This window comes from Pygocentrus nattereri, chromosome 6, assembly GCF_015220715.1.
Source record: "Pygocentrus nattereri isolate fPygNat1 chromosome 6, fPygNat1.pri, whole genome shotgun sequence".
NCBI lineage: Eukaryota > Metazoa > Chordata > Actinopteri > Characiformes > Serrasalmidae > Pygocentrus > Pygocentrus nattereri.
Genome location: NC_051216.1, coordinates 20,499,859 through 20,522,372, shown reverse-complemented (window position 1 = coordinate 20,522,372; position 22,514 = coordinate 20,499,859). Strand labels below are relative to the sequence as shown.

At 39.7% G+C, this 22,514-nt stretch overlaps 1 protein-coding gene across 4 annotated transcripts in view; it reads left to right on the top strand.

Annotated features, from left to right (window-relative positions):
• The window catches only part of tanc1b (tetratricopeptide repeat, ankyrin repeat and coiled-coil containing 1b), a 153,462-nt gene that overhangs the window by 104,633 nt on the left and 26,315 nt on the right, over positions 1-22,514 (top strand). For all 4 annotated transcript variants that reach the window (XM_017692273.2, XM_017692271.2, XM_037539215.1 and 1 more), the window contains 5 exons: positions 30-149; positions 3,054-3,335; positions 4,156-4,307; positions 11,311-11,542; positions 15,360-15,526. In XM_017692273.2, the coding sequence (XP_017547762.1) occupies positions 30-149; positions 3,054-3,335; positions 4,156-4,307; positions 11,311-11,542; positions 15,360-15,526 (953 nt within the window). The remainder of the gene's footprint in view (positions 1-29; positions 150-3,053; positions 3,336-4,155; positions 4,308-11,310; positions 11,543-15,359; positions 15,527-22,514) is intronic.

Here is a 22,514-nt window from a genome sequence, read left to right as displayed (position 1 = left end):
TTCTTTCTCTTGCCCTTTTCTCTTTTTAGCTACCAGTTCCACTAAATTGGAAGACTTGAGCTATCTTGATGAGCAGCGTAATACACCACTGCGTACCTCCATACGCATGCCCTGGCACAACACTGGAGGAAGACCAACCCATGACAAAGGTACTTTTACAGTCTCACCTTTGAACCACGTTGAATTTTTTTTCTGAAAGATTTCATGGCATCACTATGCTTTTGCATCTAAAAAATATGAAGGCAAACATTTTAGTTTTGCTCCTATTTTGCAGCTGTTTGATCTAGAATTTCTAGAAAATCTAGAATTTTTTCTTGGAATGCATTGTGCTGCTAATTGAGAATGGTAGTCACACCAGATACTAATATGGGAATTCTGTTTCACATCCCACCCTGTTTTTTTGTGGGGTTTCAGTAAAATATTTTCAGTAAAAAATGCATATTTTTGTTCATTTTGTTTGATTCATTAGAAAGATGTGAGTCTTGTTTCCTTGACCTTCCTTCTCCTCCAAAATTAGACTGCAGTTCAAGTTAGTGCATTAATTGAATGGCTATACTAAAGTGATTTTTACTGCGACTTTATTACTTACAATCTTTTATTACATAACATAACATTGCATACCATTGTGCTTCATGTTTCGAAGAGTGATACTGTGTTATTGATTAAAACCGATGCAGGAAGGTCTAAGTCTGCATGTAACTTGCACATTAGCAGGTAATGTTGTGCCTGTCTGCAGATGCTGTTGAGTTTGAGCTGGAATTTTCTTGGGAAAGCCCAAGGCATAAATAATGCAGGTCTACATCACAGAGTGCTCACATACTTTTCAAACTGGTCCACATTTCACGCTTGCTTTTCTTCCACGTAGAACGGCAAGGGTTATGTAAACACCGGACACAGTAAATATGAGTGGTTTGCAACAGGCAATGTTTGTTTTTAGCTTTTCCCAGTCCTCATAAAAGTTCTAATAGAGGTCTTTACAAATAAACTTTTGCTCCTCACACCACTGTATTAGCCAGTAGCAGTCCAGACATGACTTCTACATATCACTAAGATGTGTGCCTGCATGTGTGAGGGTGAAATGGTAAGGTTTGAAATTTATTTGTGATTTTTAAATCTCATGCTTCACCTTGTGTTTGTCTGGGTGTGTTAAACAGAGAAAGTAATCACTGGTTCTGAATTGATGATTCGAGGCCCAGCATTCAGAGTGGACGATAATATGCTCTCTTCTGCAGCCTCTTCTGCTCAGAACAGCCCTGCCCTAGGCACACTGCACCTAACCTGCTCTTTCATCTTGAGAGAGAAGGAGAAAGAGAATGAAGGGAGAGAGAGAGAAAAGAGGGAAGAGAAAGTGCTACCAAAAGAGAGGACGGGGGAGATAGAGGGGTAGAGAAGAAGGAATAGGGATGGTGTGCATGTATTGAAACAGCTTGAGGAGACAGACAGCAGGAAAGTGGTTATAGAGAAAATGGTGAGCAAGTGAAGCAGAGAGTAAAAGAATGTGTGGCAGCAGCTGTTTGCGTTCACACACACAAATGCCGATCTCAGATTCTTAGCAGCCAAACTGTCTTGCAGAGGAATATTTTTATTCCTCAGTTTCAGCATTTCAGACTGAACCCCTATAGAGGCATGAAAGGAAAAGAAACAGAGGAAGAATGCGAAATTCCTCTTAGATCTAGTTTTCATGCTACAGAAAGCCTAGCCTTGGCACAGGTCTTTGATTGATCTGTCTTCTGGAAGCATATTTTATCTAACAGCATTTGAGTTTTGTGTTTCTTGGCATTTGTTAACATAATGTTTGACACTACCATTTCAGCTGCTTGTAAGATTTGGCAAACAAAAGCAGCCAGTGTGTCATGGGATCAAAGCAGAAGAGATAAGGCTCCTCTAATCAGTAGGACCAGTGTTTAGCTTAAGGATAGACTCCCATGCAAATCCCTCCCAGACCTGCACCCAATTTTTCACTGTATATCTATCTGCAGAGTTTTTAGCATTCTGGGCAGCATTACAAAAACATCAGCCTCACAGTTTTCAATAAGTGAGTAGTCATTGCTCAGTTTGCATCTTATTTGCTTTCTATAAGTGAGTTCCGCAAAATGCAGGTGGACTGTTGTAGTCAGATTTTACTTTTCAGACTTGTCACCGTAATGCTGTCAACATGGTAAAATCACATAAATGCTCAAATCACAGACCTAAATAAGCAGTGTTAAGCCAAAGACTTGCTTCTAGGTAATAAGCTGATAGTTTTGCATTTGTACAACAGAATTTTCAATAGAGGTTTTTCAATAGAGGTTTTGGACAAATGCAAAAATTTGAGAGACTATGTACTTAAATTTAAAAATAAATAGGTATTGTGTAATTTTAAATATTCTTATGTCATTGTTGTTGATATTAGCAACCTGTATGCTACTAAAGCTGATATGGTTCAAGTTGGCCATTAAATACTATTTTTGTTCTTTCCATGTTGACACCTTCAGAGTAACAGGACCGTTTATTATTTAGCATTACTTATTGCTGCTTAATTTAAGTTGTTAAAACAGATTGGATTACTTGGATAGTTTTGCCTTAGTTTTGGAGGGATAATACCACATTTTACAAACCTAAGCTAAGTTTATTTAACCTTTAATATTATATGTTGCTATTATATATGCCAATTTTTTTGGCATATGTTAGTAGTCTGCCACTGTATATTTCAGCCACTTCATGATCTTTTTCATTTTTTGGCTTACTGTCATGAACATGTACCAGCTGTGCATAAGCAGTGTTTAATGAAGAAACCTGCACTTTTATAAGTAGCAAGTGTTTAACCAATATTATAATGCTAATTTCATCCATTCCCATTAAATGTTTTAGTTCTGTCTGTTCTGTTCATGTTTACCGCTACTTAAAAAATACATCTGGCACAGACCTTATGTAAGTTATCCATCTGGAAGTACAACCAGCTTCTATGTTTAACAGTTCATGTACACTTTTTATGATGATACGTAACTGTAAATAACCTTAAGATTATCTGCGCTGGCCTGACCTGTGTGTATGTTTTTGTGCTTCTCTCTTAGCACGCTTCGCTCCATATAAGCCTGCTGATATCATGCTAAAGCCTCTGCTGTTTGAGGTTCCTAGCATCACTACGGACTCTGTGTTTGTGGGCCGGGATTGGCTATTTCAGCAGCTGGAGGATGTCCTGATTGACAGCCAAACAGGCGAGAGTCGTGGGGCCACTGTTGTGGGCAGTGTGGGCTTTGGCAAGACTGCTGTCATCTCCCGATTGGTGGCCCTCAGTTGCCATGGAGGCCGCATGAGACAGATTGCCTCTAATAGTCCTAATGCTTCCCCAAAAAGTAAGCAAAACTCTTATGATGGCAGAAAATTTGTACAGTTGTATATTTCAGTCTCTGATATTGGTACAGTTGGTACATTTTGAAGTGTCTTATTGTTACCTCAGATTCAATGGTGCAGTCCACAGGCTTTATTGACACCTGCTCTCTTTTTCTACCAGTTAGTGCAAAGGTGTTTAAGTATGTGACTGGATGTAAAATGTTTCATAGGTTTTATTTTACTCCACTGTTTGTCAGTGGGATGAATATTGTTAGAATATCATATTTATTTCTTTTGCACACTAGATGGTTATGCTGTCCCTTACTAGTCCAAAGTTTTTCACACCTAATTTAATGTAATTGTCATAATAAAAATTGACATTGTGATCTGAAAGCTTATGCTTAAATACTTTGTTTCAAAGAATGATATAATTAGGGGATGCATTAATGTATTTCCAAAACAAAAAATATTTTTTAAATATTATTTTGAAGCCTTAAGTCATTTTAAGCTGCCAAAACGTGCTCAGCATATGTGGGAACTTTTTTCATCCCAGGTGGTTGAGAGAATGCCAAGAGTGTGCAATGCTGTCATCAGCGCAAAGGGGGCCTGTTTGTAGAATCTAAAATATACGAATTTTAAGTTTCTTAGTCATTAGATAATTCAATAGCTTTGATGCATTCACTATTATTGTTGAACTTGGAAAATAATAAAATAAAGAAAAACTTTCTGTAAGTAGGTGTGTCCAAACGCTGACTGGTACTGTATATTTATCAATGTGTATTGTGATGGCCTACTTGGTTACAATGTAGAGATTTGTTAATGCATGTACTGGTACATGTGCAGATGGGGAACAAAGCTCAGAGTTGCCTCTGAGTCAGCTACCACAGCCCACCCCTCCACCCAGCGCCACCAACACACTGCAGTCCAACAGCTGCCCCAGCACACCTGAGCTCCACCAACACAGGGAGGAGGCCGTCAAACGTCTGGCCTCAAAGGTAAAGTAACCCAGTACAATGCTGTAGCTGGCTTCACTCTGTGTGTGTTATAGGAGTAGCATTACCTGCATTTCACAGTACAGTATCTGTTGTGGGTTTTGCTTCATGAAATGATACATTTATGATACAAAAAGAAAAAAAGCCAATATTCATACCAACATGAACTTAAAATATCATGCAGTGTTCACTTATTTGGTAACCATGTAAATTGAACAACTATTTTATTTATTATTTTTACTTGATGAGACAGCTAAAAGGTAATACTGTATACTGTGGTCATTTCTGGAGGTTTGACAGTATTAAAAAAGGGGGAATACCCCCAACACTAACTCCTAGTGTGTGCAAGCCAAAACCATAGAAATAAATCATGCATCATGAAGAGCCCTAACCTCCACTGTTTCTGTGTTGTTGTTGTAGTCTGTTATGTTTGGGTAGGCTACTATAGTAGTAGCAATATTTCTCTTAGAATAGCCGTGGCAGTGGCATAATAAAGCTTTCCAGGTGCAGCCTGCAGGTGAGACTGTGAGAGCATATAGCAGACAGTGTGTGACAGATAGCTTTGCAGTTAAACTATCCACTGTAGATATAAACCATCCATTGTATGCTGATGTATCTGCAAGTATGATTCTTAAAGTGGGTCAGACATTGCGCTGTAAGAAAGTCTTTTTTCCCTATTAAGAATTCTACATACCCTCTTAAAAAGCATTCTTCAAAGCGATGCTATAAGAGTAGGGCCAACCCAAAAGCTATGTAGGTACCTCTATTTTTAAGAATATAGGTGCCCCGTCTGTTTAGAAAACTTAATTACTGTAACTTATTGTTTGCTGCTTGTTTCTGTATCTGATGGGTGAACGGTGGTGCAACTGGTCAGGTGCTGTTCAGTTTAGCTGTTTCAGCGTTTGGGCATGGTGAGTAAATATATAATAAATATATAGGAATAAAGATACCTAACCAGTGAAATTGACATGGTGGGGATCCTGTCACTGACTACCACAGAATCTCTCTCTCTCTCTCTCTCTCTCTCTCTCTCTCTCTCTCTCTCTCTCTCTCTCTCTCTCTCGCTCTCTCTCGCTCTCTCTCGCTCTCGCGCTCTCTCTCACTCTCTCACACTCTCTCAAAAAGAACAGAAATGTACAAGGTGGATGTGCACTGTGATTTGGAGCTGCAGTACATTGTTTTCACTGAAAATACTCTACTTTCTTTGGTCTTGAGATTTCTCTTTAGTTTTGTGGGAATTTGTAATTCATTTGTAATGGACAAACCACACTCCTCTAACTGAGCTTTTGGATTAGCATAAAATGACCAATAATAATAAACCTTACTTTATATCTGTTCCTTTAGGATATGTTTATTAATTCAACTTTAATGACTCTGGTTACTCCATGCTCAGCCAAACATACTTTCTAATCCATTAGCCAAAATCAAATGCATAACTTCACTATTATTTTATTTCACTGCAGCTCGCGGTTCGGAGATGAGAATGAGGGTCAGTAAAAAGAGTTAGAAATAAACAGGCAGATTATGTTTACAGTGCAGTGCCGACCTGCTGCTAGAAGAGGAAATCAAGCTCTACTGATAAATGCCCTCATTTCTTCATAGAATATGTTCCCCCCAGCAGTAAACTGAACCAGGGTTCGTTTCAAAGCAGACCAAGGCCCACAGTTTTTGCTGGACTGGTTCATCTGTCTGTTACAGACCTGAGTACAGATGTCAAAACAGAGCAAACAATGTGATGGGTCCTTACCAAACAAGGAAGGTGTGACAATGATAATGTTCATTTAGCCTACTCCTACAGTGTTTCTGTTTGTACGTATATTAATAATTTGAAAACAGTAGTTTCTTTGATTTGTATTATTAAGTTAATAATTTTTCCACTTAGGTTTTTTATGACTTTGATATTACTGGCCCACTACAAACTACTGCCTCCCCATAATTCAGGCTCTTGGACCACTACAGGTTGAAAAACCTTGATTTATGTCATGGTATCTAGAGCTTCCCTTGCTTCCTTTGGATCTTCCCTTACTGAAGCGGTATAGCTGACTTTAGTCTGTCTTAATAAGACGAGAATGATTGTTTTCTTTGATAGGATTCTCTGTAAAGGTGAGCCATGCACAGGATTGCACCATTCGTTGAAATTGCAAAAGTGCACATGCACATATACATGTGTTCTGCCTGCAGTCTTTGAAAAGCTGCCCGGTGCTTTGAAAGGGCTAGTGTGAGATCAGGGAAGTCATGCCTCATCTCTTTGCTCTTGCTCTCTCCTGAGCCAACCATTCATGCTAAGTAATTAAAGTCTGAAAAGACACACATTTAACTCCATCAGCCCTGCTCTCCTCTTTTTGTACTTTCTTTTCTTATTTGCTTGTTTTCTGTTTGTGAACTGTGCACATGATATGCACAGCTGTGTGTGTGTGTGCGTGTGTGTGCGTGTGCATGGGTGTGTGTGCGTGTGTGTGCGTGTGCGTGTGTGTGTGCGCGAGTGTGCGCGTGTGTGTGCGTGTGCATGGGTGTGCACATATATGTTACTGTTTTTGAGTTTAGGGCTGTATGGTTGTGTCTTTCCGAAGTCTTTTGAAATATGCTGTTTATCATAGCTCTGGTGCTTTTTTTATTTTAAGAAAATCTCTGAAATAAAGTCTTTTATGTTACTGAAGCTGGGAAATATGAATCATGAGTTAATTATTCAAGAGATTATATTATTTAATCTAAACTTTCACTTACAGTACAATGCAAAAGCCTCAGTATTAATTGCATCCACACTTTATTATAGCTGCCATCAGTTTTTCTAAGAAATCAGCAGGGAAGTTTTTCCACACCTCCACATCTTACAAGTTGTTTGCATGTTCTGCTTCTAATGGTCCAAAAAATCCCATGTACAAATAGAGTTTGACTGGTATATATGTAATTGAAAGGTGGTGATTTATTTTGCATGTATTATATTGTGTTAGGAAACTGATAACTGTTAAAATGCTTACTATTTAATCTAAAGACATATGTAATGAAAATATTTTCCCTCTGTATTCTGAGTGCATGGCAGTACTGCTGCAGCTGAAGTGAGAGATGGTAGGGAAAATCACTCCTGTAGACTAAACTGCCACCTGTCACTCACTGTGAGAAGTAAATGGTGAATCAGCGGTGTCTCCCAGGGGACTTGCTGTTGCTTGTGTGTTACCATGGCAACAGGCTGACAAGGTGGTCATTTGGTCTAAGGTAGATGATTGTACCCACAGAAGCAATTAAGACTCGCAAGAACCTGTGACAGTGAAGGGTGCTCAAAGCAGCACATAAGACACTTAAGGCACTATTTACAGATAAATTAGTAAACTATTTATCTCTAATTGATAATTTAATCAAATCATGTTTATTAGTACATCTTAATTGAAAGAGTAATCATCTAGTGCCGAAAGTGATGTGTCTATCTCTTTAATTCTGGCAAATTAATTAGAAATGAATATGAGAGATGGTACTTTTTCTCCAAGGTTTGTTAATGTTTGTGGATTTCTTGAACATGTACATGATGGTTTAAAGCAATGGCATCATGCTGAGATTCAGCCGAGTGGTTTTCCAGCTTGTGCTTCCCCACCTGTCTGTTCCATCTCTCTGGTCTCCTCAGGCTGCTCTCAAATATCATCCACTTGCACAGAGCTTTATAAAAGAAATTTGGCCTTTTTTGCTTTTGTCCTGTGTTAATAAAACGGTGCATTTCAGGGCATGTCAGGACAAGCAGCGATTTCACTGAATCTCTAACTGAATTGAGTCAATAGACAATTGCGTCATAATGTCTGTCACTTTAGTCTTGGCCCATGGGCCAGCATTACCTCCATGACCAATGCTATATTTAGTCCAGGGTTTGTTTGTGTTTAATCTGTGATTTATGGGGCGGATCAATGTCAAGCTTACAGAGTCCAGTCAGATGGGTGTCTGTTTGGCCCAGCTGGAGTTCTAGAACTTCCAGTCCATTGTACACAGCTCTGGCTCCACAATTGCTCCAGTTAAGCTGAGATTGGTTGAGTTTGGCAGTGCAGACTGGGCTTAACCAAGCTTTACTGAGCCACCTGCTCCACCATCTCTGACTCAGAACCTTCATTTCCTTCTCTCACATGTAAAAACTGACTGCTCTTCAGCATTTACAGTTAGCTACATTTTATTTTAATCTGTTAGATTAGATTAAAACTCCGGGTCTCACAGGAGTTTTCTTTTATCTGAAAACTGCATCCTGTGGTACACTTAGGGGACATTTTACTGATCTATTTAAAACATAATAATAAGGCCAAGCTTTGAAGGTACAGCCACATCTCTTAGTACAGGATGTGTATTTAGTCAGTCTCTTAGATTGAATTACGCACAGATTGACACAGAATTAACATGTCATTGTAAAAGTAAATATAGTAAATTCTTCTCCCTCTACTCTTCTCCCCTCACTTATTTCTAATTCATCTCATGCATCATGCATCTGCTTTGTGAGCTGTAGTCTCTCACAGGCCATATGTGCTGTTCTGTTTTGTTTATTGGTGTGCTTTGATGGTAGCAAGGGGTGTTTCTTGCATTACAGGTGACTTTTGATCCAGTCATTAACATGCAGTCCTTTGCTTGAGGATTAGAGTTTTGTTTTCTCAGCAGGGAATAACTGCAGTTACATCTGTGGAGCTCTGATACCGTACCGAACAAATACATTATAGGAACTGTGTTATTATATAATGTACAATTACATAGTACCGTTATAATACATTGTTATTACATAATGTAGTACCGAATGTAATATAATATTTTGCACTGTTTTTATCATAAAAGACAAAAAAACAACTGCTGCTGACTTTCCAGTCATTTTCAGTAAGAATGGTGTGATGATAAGCAGTTAGACTACCAGGGGTGTCCAATGCGAGAAAGTAAGAGTAAACATGTACAAATACTTAGATAGATTATTAATCAGCACAGAGTTGGGAGTCATTTCTAATGCCTAGCATTTGCAGATGTTAACTGTACCCATTTTCCTTTGACCCATCAGCTATCACGATTTAAAATAAACAAATAAATAAATTAATTAATTAATTTGTATGAGGCTTCAGCAAGTCTTCACTTTTAGAGTAGTGCAGGTAAATTTTGAGCTTCCAAAGAACTGAGTGTAAAACTCTAGTCATTAATCAAGTTTTAGACTTCCCATGAAGCACTCTTTCTCTTCAGTGAAAATGGAAGAGTTTCCTTCACCTGAAAGAGCCTAAGATGGATGATCTCTGCTCATCTGTAATTGGGCTGTGAAAGGCTAGAGGAGTTGCCCCTTGGTGAAAATTGAGCCATTTCTATTAACCTCACCTGTCCAAAAGGGAAATACCACCATCAAACACAGGTTTCACTAATAATCAGACCAAATTAAGAAGCACCCTCAACAGGCCAAAGCCTTGTGGTGCTCTGCTGGATTGCAGTTTTCTGACAGGGTCTTTGCCATGGTTGTGGCCAAATGAGTCAAAAATATAACAAATGTTTGGGCTGAACTCTCTTTTAAGGACACCTTCTTTGCGTCAGAGAGGAGTCTCCATTGAATTATCTATTCAGTTAGAAGATGTTTCTTAAGAGTTGAAAGATGTGCTTGAATGTCCTAATTAGAAAGTGTCTTATGTGATGCTTTTCAGTATTGCTTTGAAATGTTTTTCTAACATTTCTCTAATATTTAACCATTTATGTGGTTTGTTGTCAGTGTTGTGCCACTTTATAAATCTCTGTATCTGTAAATGCTGTTAGGTTCCAGAGGGCAAGCAGGAGGCTCTGCCCATTACTTTGCATTTTTATTAATCTGTTCCTCTTTTCATCCTCCGCTTCTTCTTTTTTTTCCCCGTTTTCTTCAGTAGAATTCCTGAAGGAAGTTAAGATGAATGATCTCTGATTTGTAATAGGGCTGTTAGTCCCATTAGTCTCAGTACCAAGCCATGGAAGGCACTCATGCAAAAGCCTGTGTTTTAAAAGCAGGAGTTTCCATTTGCAGATAAGGATTCGAATCAGAAAAGTTCTGAGTTCTGAATGAAGTTCTGAGATTAGCAAGTCATACCAAAACAGTGTAAAAAGTTTGGTGGACAGCAAGTTTAAGACAGTATTTCTGGATCTCTTAAGTCAACATGTCAACTTGCTGCTCCATCCCAGGCTGCAGCCAGGAATTGTCCAGCTTTGCATATGGAAACTTACCCACCAATATGTGTCCCAGTATGCTCAGCTTTATGAAGACTACTCTGAGCATCTACTCTTCATCAAAGGCATTTTGAATATGTTGCTTATGTGGATTTGGCTTGATTTGACTTTATTTATTTGTGGGAAAAAAAATTGAGTTATACCATTGCCTGATGTAGTTACATAAAAAAATACAATCTTTATTTATGCTTATGGTTCTTTCATTTCCTCAATGACATAGAAGCATCTACCAGCAACGACCAAAGATATTCTGCATCGTGGAACACAGTAAGAAAAATTGCAAGTAGTGTAAGGGCAGTGTAGCATAAGGGCAGTAAGACTTAGCCTTAGATAGCCTTAATTTACATGATGCACTTTTGTGAGTATGACTATCGTCAGTACTTCCAGAATTCTGAACAGCAGCATGTATCCTAAAAGGACAGATAATATAGCCTAGAAACAACAGCTAGTGTACCAGCATTAAGCATATAGTAACAAGTACTTAATTTGATATGCCATTGTGTCATAATCTTTTTCACATGCGGCTCTGCTTTTTTTTTGGTGAATTTTGTCTGTTCTAACTTGTTTGCACGCTATAGGAAAAATAAATATTGGGGTATGTACACTGTAAATAGGTCTTAAAGCATTGTAATATTATATTTTTGCAGTATTGCCCACACTTAAATGGAACTTGAACTTGGCTAATGTTAAAGTAAAATTAGGGGCTTTTAGTCCTATTTATTAATTTTAAAAATACTAAAATAATATGTGCTCATAATATGAGTAAGTATGGATGATATAAATAATATAGCATCTCTCTCTGTTTTCACTTTTTCTTTCTCTTTAGGTGGTTGCGTATCATTACTGTCAGGCTGATAACACCTATACATGTCTAGTGCCTGAGTTTGTGCACAGTGTAGCTGCCCTGCTGTGCAGAGCACACCAGCTCACTGCTTACAGGGAGCTCCTCTTGAAAGAACCACATCTACAGAGCATGCTCAGTCTACGCTCCTGTGTCCAGGACCCAATGGCCGCCTTCCGCAGGGGTGTCCTGGAGCCACTTATCAACTTGCGCAAAGGTACACATCTGTTGATCTTAACTCTAATTCCTGTGTTTCCTCGGAGTTTTGTTATGGTACTTTTGCTTCAATCTATATTATTTTTTTATTTTTTTCTCTAGAGTTTTATTGTAGATATAACGCTGCTTGGTTCTTCCTTTGGCACTTGATGGTGAAGATTGCAGAGGTCTGACTCTGTAGAGTGTGTTTAGTCAGATGGGATTCAGTGTGTGAAGCTTATAGACCTCAGTGTTTTGTTTTGTATCTAGCCAGTTGACATTGAAGCCAAATTATGCTCTCTTTAGTCTCACTTTTTCCACACAGCAACAGCAATGATTTGCTGTTTTACCTACATGTTGATGAAGATGGAATAAATTGGACATCAAAATAATGAAACGGTTTATCATGTTGAGGGCCTGGCAGCATGGCTTTTTGATGTGAACGTCTGTTCTCAGTATGAGGCGTAATGGAGGTCACTGAAGCAGCCACAGTCCTTTGTAAACTATTGTTCAGAGATAGATTTATCTTTCTTAAAAGGAAAAATATCTGTAAAGACTAACCTGTCCACACAGACTTTTTGAAAATGCGGTTACTTACTTTATAGCAGCAGTCCTTTATCAGCCCTTTTATGCTGCTGATTGGATTTAGTATAAACTGAAAAAGAAAGGACTGCTGAGACTGTGAGATCTGAGATATTTGTTAGATTTTTAAAGCAACAGGCAGCAATCCAATTTCAGGGTCACTCTGGTTTGTTGAGCATGGGGGTCCATCTTTTCTCTCAGCTGAACACTTAATCAATACTGTATTGTGGGAGGCCAGGTATGAGACATGGATAAACAAACCTGCTGTTTGTATGATAGAGATGGAAAAGACTGACAATCAATATGGCAGTAGTGGGTAAAGCTAGAGAGCAGCTGGTAACAGAAGCTGGTCTACCATAGCAACATTGGTCCACATGCCCTCCTTCATCTTTTTTGCCATTTCAATTGAAATTAATAGTTCACTATATTCTTTCTGAAATGAGGAGAAAAAATTTGATTTAAGCACTTCATCATGCAATGAAAACAGCCACCAAAAGATTGCAGGAGGAGATTAAAAAGCAGAGATCGTTCATGGATTTGGTGCAGACCATTTCTTAAGTTTTATTTGTCAAAGAACCTCAGGGAAAAGAAGCATTGACACAGACACACACACAAACGCATGCACTCTGGCCTTGATCTGTCCCTCAGTGAAGAAATATTTTCCCTCCTTGAGTAAATCCAGTCTGTCTGCCTGATCGAGGAAAAGTCCTCAGATCTTCACTTTGCTCTGTAATGAATTTTTAAATGTTCTCTGCATCACTCGGCATGAGTTCAGTTGAATCTGCTGCAGTTTCATGTTCAGTCCTGCTGTGGACTAAAACCTGTGGTCAGTCATTTATGTGTTCATTCCCAGCTGTCAGACAAAGTTGAAGATGTGTTATTTGCTTGCCTGTGCCTTCCTGTAGAAATTTCGGAGAAAAAAAAATCAAATATACTTTTCACTACTTTATGAAAATATAGAGGTGTCTCGTAAGCCAGATGTCTTCTTAGTGGCGGAGAATCTGGTGCTTTTCATCACATAACTGAGCCAAAAACCACCTGCCTTGTAGGGGTGGGAATCTCTAGGCACCTCGCGATTCGATTTGATTGCAATTCAGATGGCTGCGATGCGATTATGAAACAATTATTGATGCATCTTTTTTATATAGGATTTCTTTTTTCTCACTGTGTGACAACTTGGAACTATTAAAGAAAACTATTTGTAATGATCCACAATTAATTTACTTCCAATATCTTTTATTAATAAATCAAATGGAAGCAATAAGGGAAGTCAACTGGAAGACTCTCATTCACTGCTGTGTGTCCACACAGCAGATTACAGCTATTCTACCCGTTTTCTTCAATGATTCCATAACTTTTTTTGGTCTCGTTGTAGAGAGTAGAGAGGGCTCACTGTGTCAGCAAAATAGCTTTGAGACGGGATCCTGTATCTCAGCAAGTGTGCAACATAGTGCGAAAGCCCTGCTTTTCCAAGACTAAATATGGAGGCAAATCCTTGGCAATAAAAGTTGCGATAGAGTTTGTAGTTCGCTTCGTCATTTACAATTTGGACATCGCTTGATTGATGGTCCCCTGATTAGCAGCTACTATAACCGGGCAGAAAATGGGCAGAAACATGTAATTTGCTCCACAAAAGCTAAAGTGCTTCCATAAGCTAGCTCAGGGGTCGGCAACCTGTGGCTCTTTTACTGGCCTGGTGTGGCTCCACATCACATCATTCATTAGTTAGATATTGAGGTAAAAATAAAATAATCCTCATTTGCAGTAAAATAAAGCTCTGTTGATCGTTCAAACAGTTTCAACAATTAAATTATCTTAAACGCTGGAATTAATGTAGCCTACAACTACTAGTTCACATAGCTAGTAGCTAATGAAAAGTCAAAGAGAAAGATTTAAGATGAACATCCATAATTTGGAGATGAATAGACTTATTTCCATTTATAATCACTCCAGCTGGTTTCCTGATACATTTAATCTGCAACGAGAAACTGTCAAACATAAAAAAAAACAAAAAACCCAACAACACATGAAAGTCTGTTTCTTGTTCTCCAGCTTCTCGTTCAAATTGTTCCATTTCACCTTAAGTGGTTCCACCTTAAAATTCGAGTGAGAAGTGACTTCAGCCTTGTAAAAAGTAGAATATTGAAAGACATTTTACAAGAAACTGTTCTACTTTGTGGAAAAGTTTCCGACTGGTGATGCAAGAAAAGTGGCTACAGCTGAGCTAAAGCTGAAAGCAGAGCAAAGTAAGTCTGCGTTTTTGTTTGTATTACATTTTTACCCTGCACTAGGACATTAGCTTGTGCTGAGACATATGTACAGCCACAATGGTAAAATGGACTCAGAATGTTGTGGCTCCCAAGGTGGTTAGATTTGTTGAAAGGACAAAATGACTCTTAACATTTGGGTTGCTAACCCTTGCACTAGCTTTTAATGTAGTGTGCATGCCACACACTGTCAAGGCGCTGCACTTCCACACTTTGCAGAGTTCCGTGTTTTGCGTGCCATCAACATTACACTGTCAATTAAAATTTAGAAAATCGATTTTCAACATTTTGTGAATTGATTCAGAATTGTCCACGTCAGCCCCCCACGGCATTGTCAGGAAAAGGCCGTTTGACTGGCATGCATAACAACCAATTACAGCACTAATGTAGGGGGAGGTGATTGCGAAAATCTCACGATTATATCTTACTGATTTTTGTCACAATGGCCAGAGTAGGCAGCTTTTTGCTATTGCTGAGTGGAATTTTGTTGGAAAAACAAAACTTTGTGGGTCCCAAGTGAATGATAGAAAACACTGCATGGAAATGTATGTACATGGACATGCAGGTAGCCAATCAGAATACAACGGACAAAATTCCATCAGTTGTGGCCAGCTTTGTGCGATGCTCAGTTTTCGTGTGGGCAGAGCATTTAAGGCAGGTGCTAGTTACCTTTTGGAACCCTTGAAACATTTTCAGCCTGTCTGCTTCAAGTTTGTGTTCAGCAGGAGCAGACAGAACAGGACTTTCTCATATTTCTCACCAAACATTTTCATCTTTGTAATGTTGGCACCTCTGATGTCCTATCTCTGCTGGTGGTTGCAAACCTTACTCTTAAACTATAATTGAATCATTATAGTTGATTCTGCTAAAAAATAAGTTATTGCATGCAGACAGTGAAGCTTTTTGTTTGTAATTTTAATTCAGCAATTGTTAATTTTATACTGCATACTTGTATGAAACACTGATTTATTTTTCTGTCTTTATCACCAGAGAGAAAGATTCCAGAGGAAGATTACATCATCTTGATTGATGGGTTGAATGAGGCTGAGTTTCACAAACCAGACTATGGTGACACCGTTGCGTCTTTTATTACCAAGCTTATTTCGAAGTTCCCCACGTGGCTCAAACTCATCATCACTGTACGGGTCAGCCTACAGGTGAGGTGCATTTGTGTACAGTCTTATTTGTCAATTGATTCTGCAATTCGGCAGGGCTCCAGGGGTGGATGAGATCCGTCCCGAGTTCCTCAAGGCTCTGGATGTTGTGGGGCTGTCTTGGCTGACACGTCTTTTCAACATTGCGTGGACATCGGGGGTGGTGCCACTGGACTGGCAGACTGGGGTGGTGGTGCCTCTTTTTAAAAAGGGGGACCGGAGGGTGTGTTCCAACTACAGGGGAATCACACTCCTCAGCCTCCCTGGCAAGGTCTATGCAGGGGTACTGGAGAAGAGAGTCCGGCCTATAGTCGAACCTCAGATTCAGGAGGAGCAGTGCGGGTTCCGCCCTGGTCGTGGAACACTGGACCAACTCTTTACCCTCTCCAGGATTCTGGAGGGTTCATGGGAGTTTGCCCAACAGTCCACATGTGTTTTGTGGATTTGGAGAAGGCATTCGACTGTGTTCCCCGGGGTATTCTGTGGGAGGTGCTTCGGGAGTACGGGGTCCATGGCTCTTTGCTACGAGCCATTCAGGCCCTGTACAAACAAAGCAGGAGTTTGGTTCGCATGGCCGGCAGTAAGTCAGACTTTTTTCCAGTGAGAGTTGGACTCCGTCAGGGCTGCCCTTTGTCACCGATTCTATTCATAATTTTTATGGATAGAATTTCTAGGCGCAGTCAGGGGATGGAGGGTGTCCGGTTTGGTGACCTCAGGGTCACATCGCTGCTGTTTGCAGATGATGTGGTCCTATTGGGGACATCAGGCCATGAACTTCAGCTTTCACTGGATCGGTTTGCAGCCGAGTGTGAAGCGGCCGGGATGAGGATCAGTACCTCCAAATCCGAGGCCATGGTTCTCACGCGGGAAAGGGTGGAGAGCCCTCTCTGGGTCGGGGATGAGCTCTTGCCTCAAGTGGAGGAGTTTAAGTATCTCGGGGTCTTGTTCGCGAGTGATGGTACAAGGGAGCGGGAGATTGACAGGCGGATTGGTGCTGGGTCAGCAGTGATGCGGGCTCTTTACCGGTCTGTTGTGGTAAAGAAAGAGCTGAGCCATAAGGCAAGGCTCTCGATTTACTGGTCCATCTACGTTCCCACCCTCACCTATGGTCATGAGCTTTGGGTAATGACCGAAAGAACGAGATCGCGAATACAAGCGGCCGAAATGAGTTTCCTCCGCAGGGTGGCTGGACTCTCTCTTAGAGATAGGGTGAGAAGTTCGGTCATCCGGGAGGGACTAGGAGTAGAGCCGCTGCTTCTTCACGTCGAGAGGAGCCAGTTGAGGTGGTTCGGGCATCTTGTTAGGATGCCTCCTGGACGCGTCCCTTGGTAGGTGTCACAGGCAAGTCCACCGGGGAGGAGACCCCGGGGAAGACCCAGGACACGCTGGCGTGACTATATCGCCCAGCTGGCCTGGGAGCGCCTCGGAATCCCTCCCAGGGAGCTAGTGGAAGTGGCTGGGGAAAGGGAGGTCTGGGCCTCATTGCTCAGGATGCTGCCCCCGCGACCCGAACCCCGGAGAAGCGGAAGATGATGGATGGATGGATGGATGATTCTGCAGTTAAACTCTGCGACAGTGTAAATAGTTAATACATTTTTCTTGCTTGATCAGTGTGGTTTGCCACATTGCCAGTTTGATTGATTGGTTGGTTGTTTTGGTTGATTAATTAATGTGAGTATATTTTCATCTTTATTTGTGTATTCTGTTCAAGAATAATAGCACGTACATCTGATCATACATCAACTTATGACTTAAGTTGAGCTGTTAATGTGAACAGCTAGTGGAGCTTAGTACTAGTACTATAATTGGATGGAAATAATTTCTAATGCACTCATTGTGAAATGCCTGTAATTATTTGATGTGATAAATAGGCAACCACTAGCCTGTACGCACCAGCATCTGCCCCTCATTTTATAGTATTACTGATTAGAATGTTACACAAGACTGTAACATTACATCTGAACGAATTCTAAACCATTTTAAATTGCTACCCTAGTTTGCACAGTTGCCTTTAATAATGATGTTTGCTGTTTTATTGGCCATTGCTAACTGCATGCCAAAGTCACGCTTCCTTGCTGCATATAGATATAGCTTGATATAGAAGGCTAGTTTTTAGGAATGCAGCGATAGCAATACTGGTATCAGCTATCTGGCCGATACCATACTCATTCACTCGTACTTGTACACAAAAAAAATATTGTTGATAGCAACATTTTGATACTCACTGAAACTGTATGATATAAGTGTATCTGCTACACTAATGAAGAAACACAGCATTACTGGCTTTGTGACAGTCGGACACAAAGTTGTTGGTCACTTTATACCTTCCACCTTGGCAGATTCCCACCAGGAATACACTGTGTGATTTTAGCATGGTTTTAACACACAATCACATTTTTGTGTCACTGCATCACGTTTGCTACCAAAGTATAGAGAGAAGCTATAGGCTTTAGAGCGAGCATTGTCCTATTGTATACATCACTGCCTGCTTTTAGCTTCAAAGCAAAGTGTTGGCAGCTCTGATCAGCGTTTCTGTTTGTTACTTGGCGCACAACGTGTCATTCTGAATGAAACAGCTTTATTTGAAATTGTTCATGGACAGAGCTGTCTGTAAGGACTGCTTTACACATAGCATGGATGGAGCGTTTTCATACGGTGTGAGTAGATAAATCACAAGCTTTGTCTGTACATGATGGTCGGTTGAAATGTACAGTGAGAGTCACCAAGAGCAAGATTTCTAAGATCACACAGTGCATGCCTGGCTTTAGAAGACATTCAACTACTTGCCAAACAGAAGACTTAGCGAAGACCAACTCTTCATGTGAGCTCCTCAGATGCTTTCGCCACAGATGTCATTCCTGCGGTCACTGAGCTACAGAGACTATTGTTGAAAGACACAGATAAGGAGCAAAACTACACCTGTATACAAGTTCTTTACTGGTGTGGAACTAAACCCACTCTTCTGCACTGCAGTGCTACTTGTTCCAAAGTAGAGTGAAATAATAAAAAGTAGCTAGCTAATGTACTTCATTTAAAATCCTCTAAATGTTAATGATTTAACTGTTAAGGTTGTACTCACAACTACTTCATTCTAATTAGGTTACTCAGTATGGGATCGGATTCAGTATCGACGAGTACTAAAAAAATGTGCTTATTCTGCAAAAAATGGTTTTGATGTATTTCTACTAGTTCTATTCACACTTCTATGATGTCAGTGCTGAGAACTTCATGTAATAACATACATTTTCACATTATGGGCAGGAGTAGAAAAGTAGGCCTCCCTCACCTCCTAAATCTCCTAAATTTAACCCCTGCTTAAAGGCTATAGTTTTTGGTGTGTAACAGTTCAAGATACTGTATAATGCATGAGCTTATAGTTGTTCAGTGTGACGATGTCAAGGTTTCAGTGATTTAAGGTTGCACTACAAATGCTTCAGGTTAAGTCAGCCTTAATGGCATTTGCTCTGGTTATGCAGGATTTCTGTATAACTCAAAGAGGAACAAATATTTTGTTGCTTCCATTGTATTGCTCTGTGTGCACAAACCATACTCTCTCTAACTCAGTAACTGCCCGGTAGTAACAAGTGCTGTATAGAAAGTGGCTTCTAGGGCACGTTTCCCTCTTGTTGCACACCCTATTATGCATAATGCTTTTTCTGTCAAGTGAATCTTACAAATGTAAAAAGCAGAACATGAGCCAGAGAGCAGGCAGTATAACAATGAGGCATGCCACACAGCTGCCCTTCATGAGAGGAATTCCAGACAGAGAGCAAGTTTAAAGAGAGATGGATAGGGGGGGGGGCTGTAAATGTTTGTTTGTATTGACTATGTTTTGACAGGGCTCACCCACAGCTCTGCTGATATAGCAGGCAAACAGGCTGTGCAGATTTCTCTGGGTCTTTAAGAAGGTGTCCTTTAATAGTTGGCACAGCCATGTGTACAACTCCACTCATCAAAAGCCCATCTACATCTGAGACTCTGGAGAATTGCAGCAGTCAGAGACTGTATTTCAGCCATGGATGCTTCCTGCAGGACTGTAGAGTAGTTTCATGACTTAGCCACTTGATTCAGCTCAATAAGAATTTGATAATTCATTGATTAATTGAGTGAGATGCATTAGAGCAGGGACTTCTCTACTGTGGCCTTTTAGAAGTGATCTTGCCTACTCATATTTGAGTATGATTTCTTTGTGTTCTGGTTTCAACCTAATGATTGCTACAGTTTTCACTTAAATGGTAAGAATAGGCTTAGTCCTGTTTCAGAGAGTTGAACTGAATTAGGAGTTCTACAAAGCAGAGTTTACCCACTAATTCAGTGCATAATGCTTATTACCCTTTTGTGTGAAAGTTGAATAGATGAGAGGATGATTGGAAGATGAAGTAAAGTTGTTCAGGTGGGGGGTGTGTATTTAAACTAGACAGGGGGCTGTGATTAAGCTCCAGTTCCTTTGTGGTCCATTACAAGTTTGTGTTTACACAAATTCAGACTATCTGGTCACTGCATCATTAACGAGAAAGGCAGAGCTTTTACCTTTTCTATCCAAGTAGCACTTGCCTATCGTCTGTCTGAATGTGGCTGTGTCAGATTTGTATCTTTAAGACTGAATCACATTGGATCATATATGTGTTATTTATGTGATTCACATGCTAATGTGTGCAGATGTGAATCCATAGAAACATGGGCACATGCAAGCTCAGCTCTGAGGTCTGAGGTCAAAGACTGCTACATCTGGCATGACTGAATGCCTGATCCTCAAGCTAATAGATAAACGAAATCTGCAAATTAAGATTATTTTAGTTATTATTATTATTATTATTATTATTTTAGTTTTAAGATTATTAAGTTACATGTTGACAATATCCAAACTGAATTACCTGCCATTTTGATACAAGAATTACTTTGTTTGCAATTATTATTGATATATTTTGTCATTGATATTATTGATTTTGTTGTTAACAATATTGCCAATTTAACTGAAAAACAAATATGAAACCGATAAGTGACAAAATTTTAGTTTCTAATTAGTGTTGTAATACTCAAGTCCAGTCTTGGTCTTGAGACCAATCATGAGACCACAAATTAGCAATCTTTGTCTCAACCGCATTTGGATCTTGGCCTGGTGGTAACGTGAACTCAGAAATTGTTGTTGAGACCAGCTGAGTGCTATCACTCTGAGGCAGTTGGAAGCTTAATTATTATTGACTATCCATGAAACTAGAGTAAACAGAATTAAACAGTCTTTTCTTTTCAACAGGGGTTCCCATATTTTTGCAACTTGTGGTCTACAAAAAAGACCACAAAGGCTTCCACAGATTCCTCACCTAATGGGAAGTCTGATTTTCCACCTACCAAGTGCTGGATGTCAGGATTAAGAGAGGAAAACTGCAAACAGGGTTCTGGTTTTATTTGACAGGTTTAGATACTTATTGTGTTTAGTCTCAGAGTGTCTCTGTACATTGTTGTGTTTGACAGTTTAATTTGAAAAGCTTAATTTGAAAAAAATCATACGTACCTAAATATTTACTTGGCAAGATAACATTCCATTTTGATTTTGTAAGGAATGTCCTCATAATGCTCATATTGTCAGAGTGAAAACTTGTACATCCGAAAAAGCAACTTTGCAGTAGAAGGAAATCTTATTTTTGTTGTAGCTTAAGACAAGATTTTTTTGGATCACTTTTATTGGTTCATTTATCATGAACGAATCATTTGGTACAATATAAAGGGCAGCTGGCTTTTTCAAATAAAAAAAACAACACCAGTGGTGTATAGCCAAGGGAAGAGAGAGGATGTGTTCATGTTCATCATTGTGCTGGGCAATCTAAATGCAGCATAACTCTTCTGTTCTCTGTAAGTGAGGACAGAGCAGGATTACAGGAAATTGATTCGTTTGACTTGTTGGTGTATGTGGGGGTCTGTTTCTGTTGTCCTGCTGCACTTTGAAATGGGTTTGTCTTCTGAAAACACTTTTGTAAGTATCTGTGTCTATGCCCGCTGTCCTGGAGGATTTCGGTGCCGCTCAGAATGGGATGTAGTCTTGGTGCAAATGAATGTTTGTTGATGTGTGAAAGTGTGTGTGAGCACAAGGTCACTGTATGTGTGTGGTTATCTGTTTTCTATATGTTTGTACAGATTGTAATATGTGAATGTCCCTGAAGACCACAGCTCTCTTAGTCTGTCACGTCTTAAGCCTTTGTTTGCAGACAGAAGTAGGTGGGTGCACGTGTGTGTGTGTGTGTGTGTGTGTGTGTGTGTGTGTGTGTGTGCCCGCCCGCACAGTGGTATGCAGTCTAGGCTGGGCAGCTCACTGACCTTCTGCAGATAAATCACCCAAAGGACATCAATACCATAGCACAGGAGAGGGGAAGAAAGCTTTTAACATGGCCTGCCTGTTTCTCTGTGCCTCTTACTGAGGAATGAAAGAGAGCGGGAGGTAGGGAGAGACCTGTCCAAGAGGTTATCTAATGGTTCAGTCTTTTTGGTTAAATGAGTGTGGAGAAAGATTATGAACAAAACAGTAGCATAATCCTCTTTTTGTTTCCTTAATAAGATATTCCCTCATAAATGCTGATATTTCATACTGGCATTTAAAGAAAGCTGTAAATGTACACTGAATGACAGGTGAGTTTTTGTTAAAAGCAATGATTGGTTGTCATGTTCTTTAGAGATGCCATGATGTTTTTTCCTTTCTATTATCAATATTGAAACTGTGACTAGCACGAGTCTTATAATTATTTTTTATAAACTGCTAAGCTTTGAAATTAGCTCATTGAAATTGAAGACTTTCACTTAAGATGAACATTTCTATCAATGTGTCTGTCATGCTTAAACTGCTCTGTTTAATCTCTCTATGCTCTGGCTATTACACAGCTAACAACAACTAACAACAAACTGAATCTGATTCATTGCATTTTCTGTTGATATTTGGTGAAATACCAGTACCCCTACTCTGATACTGATGCACATAATAACTGTTCTATTGACCGATAAT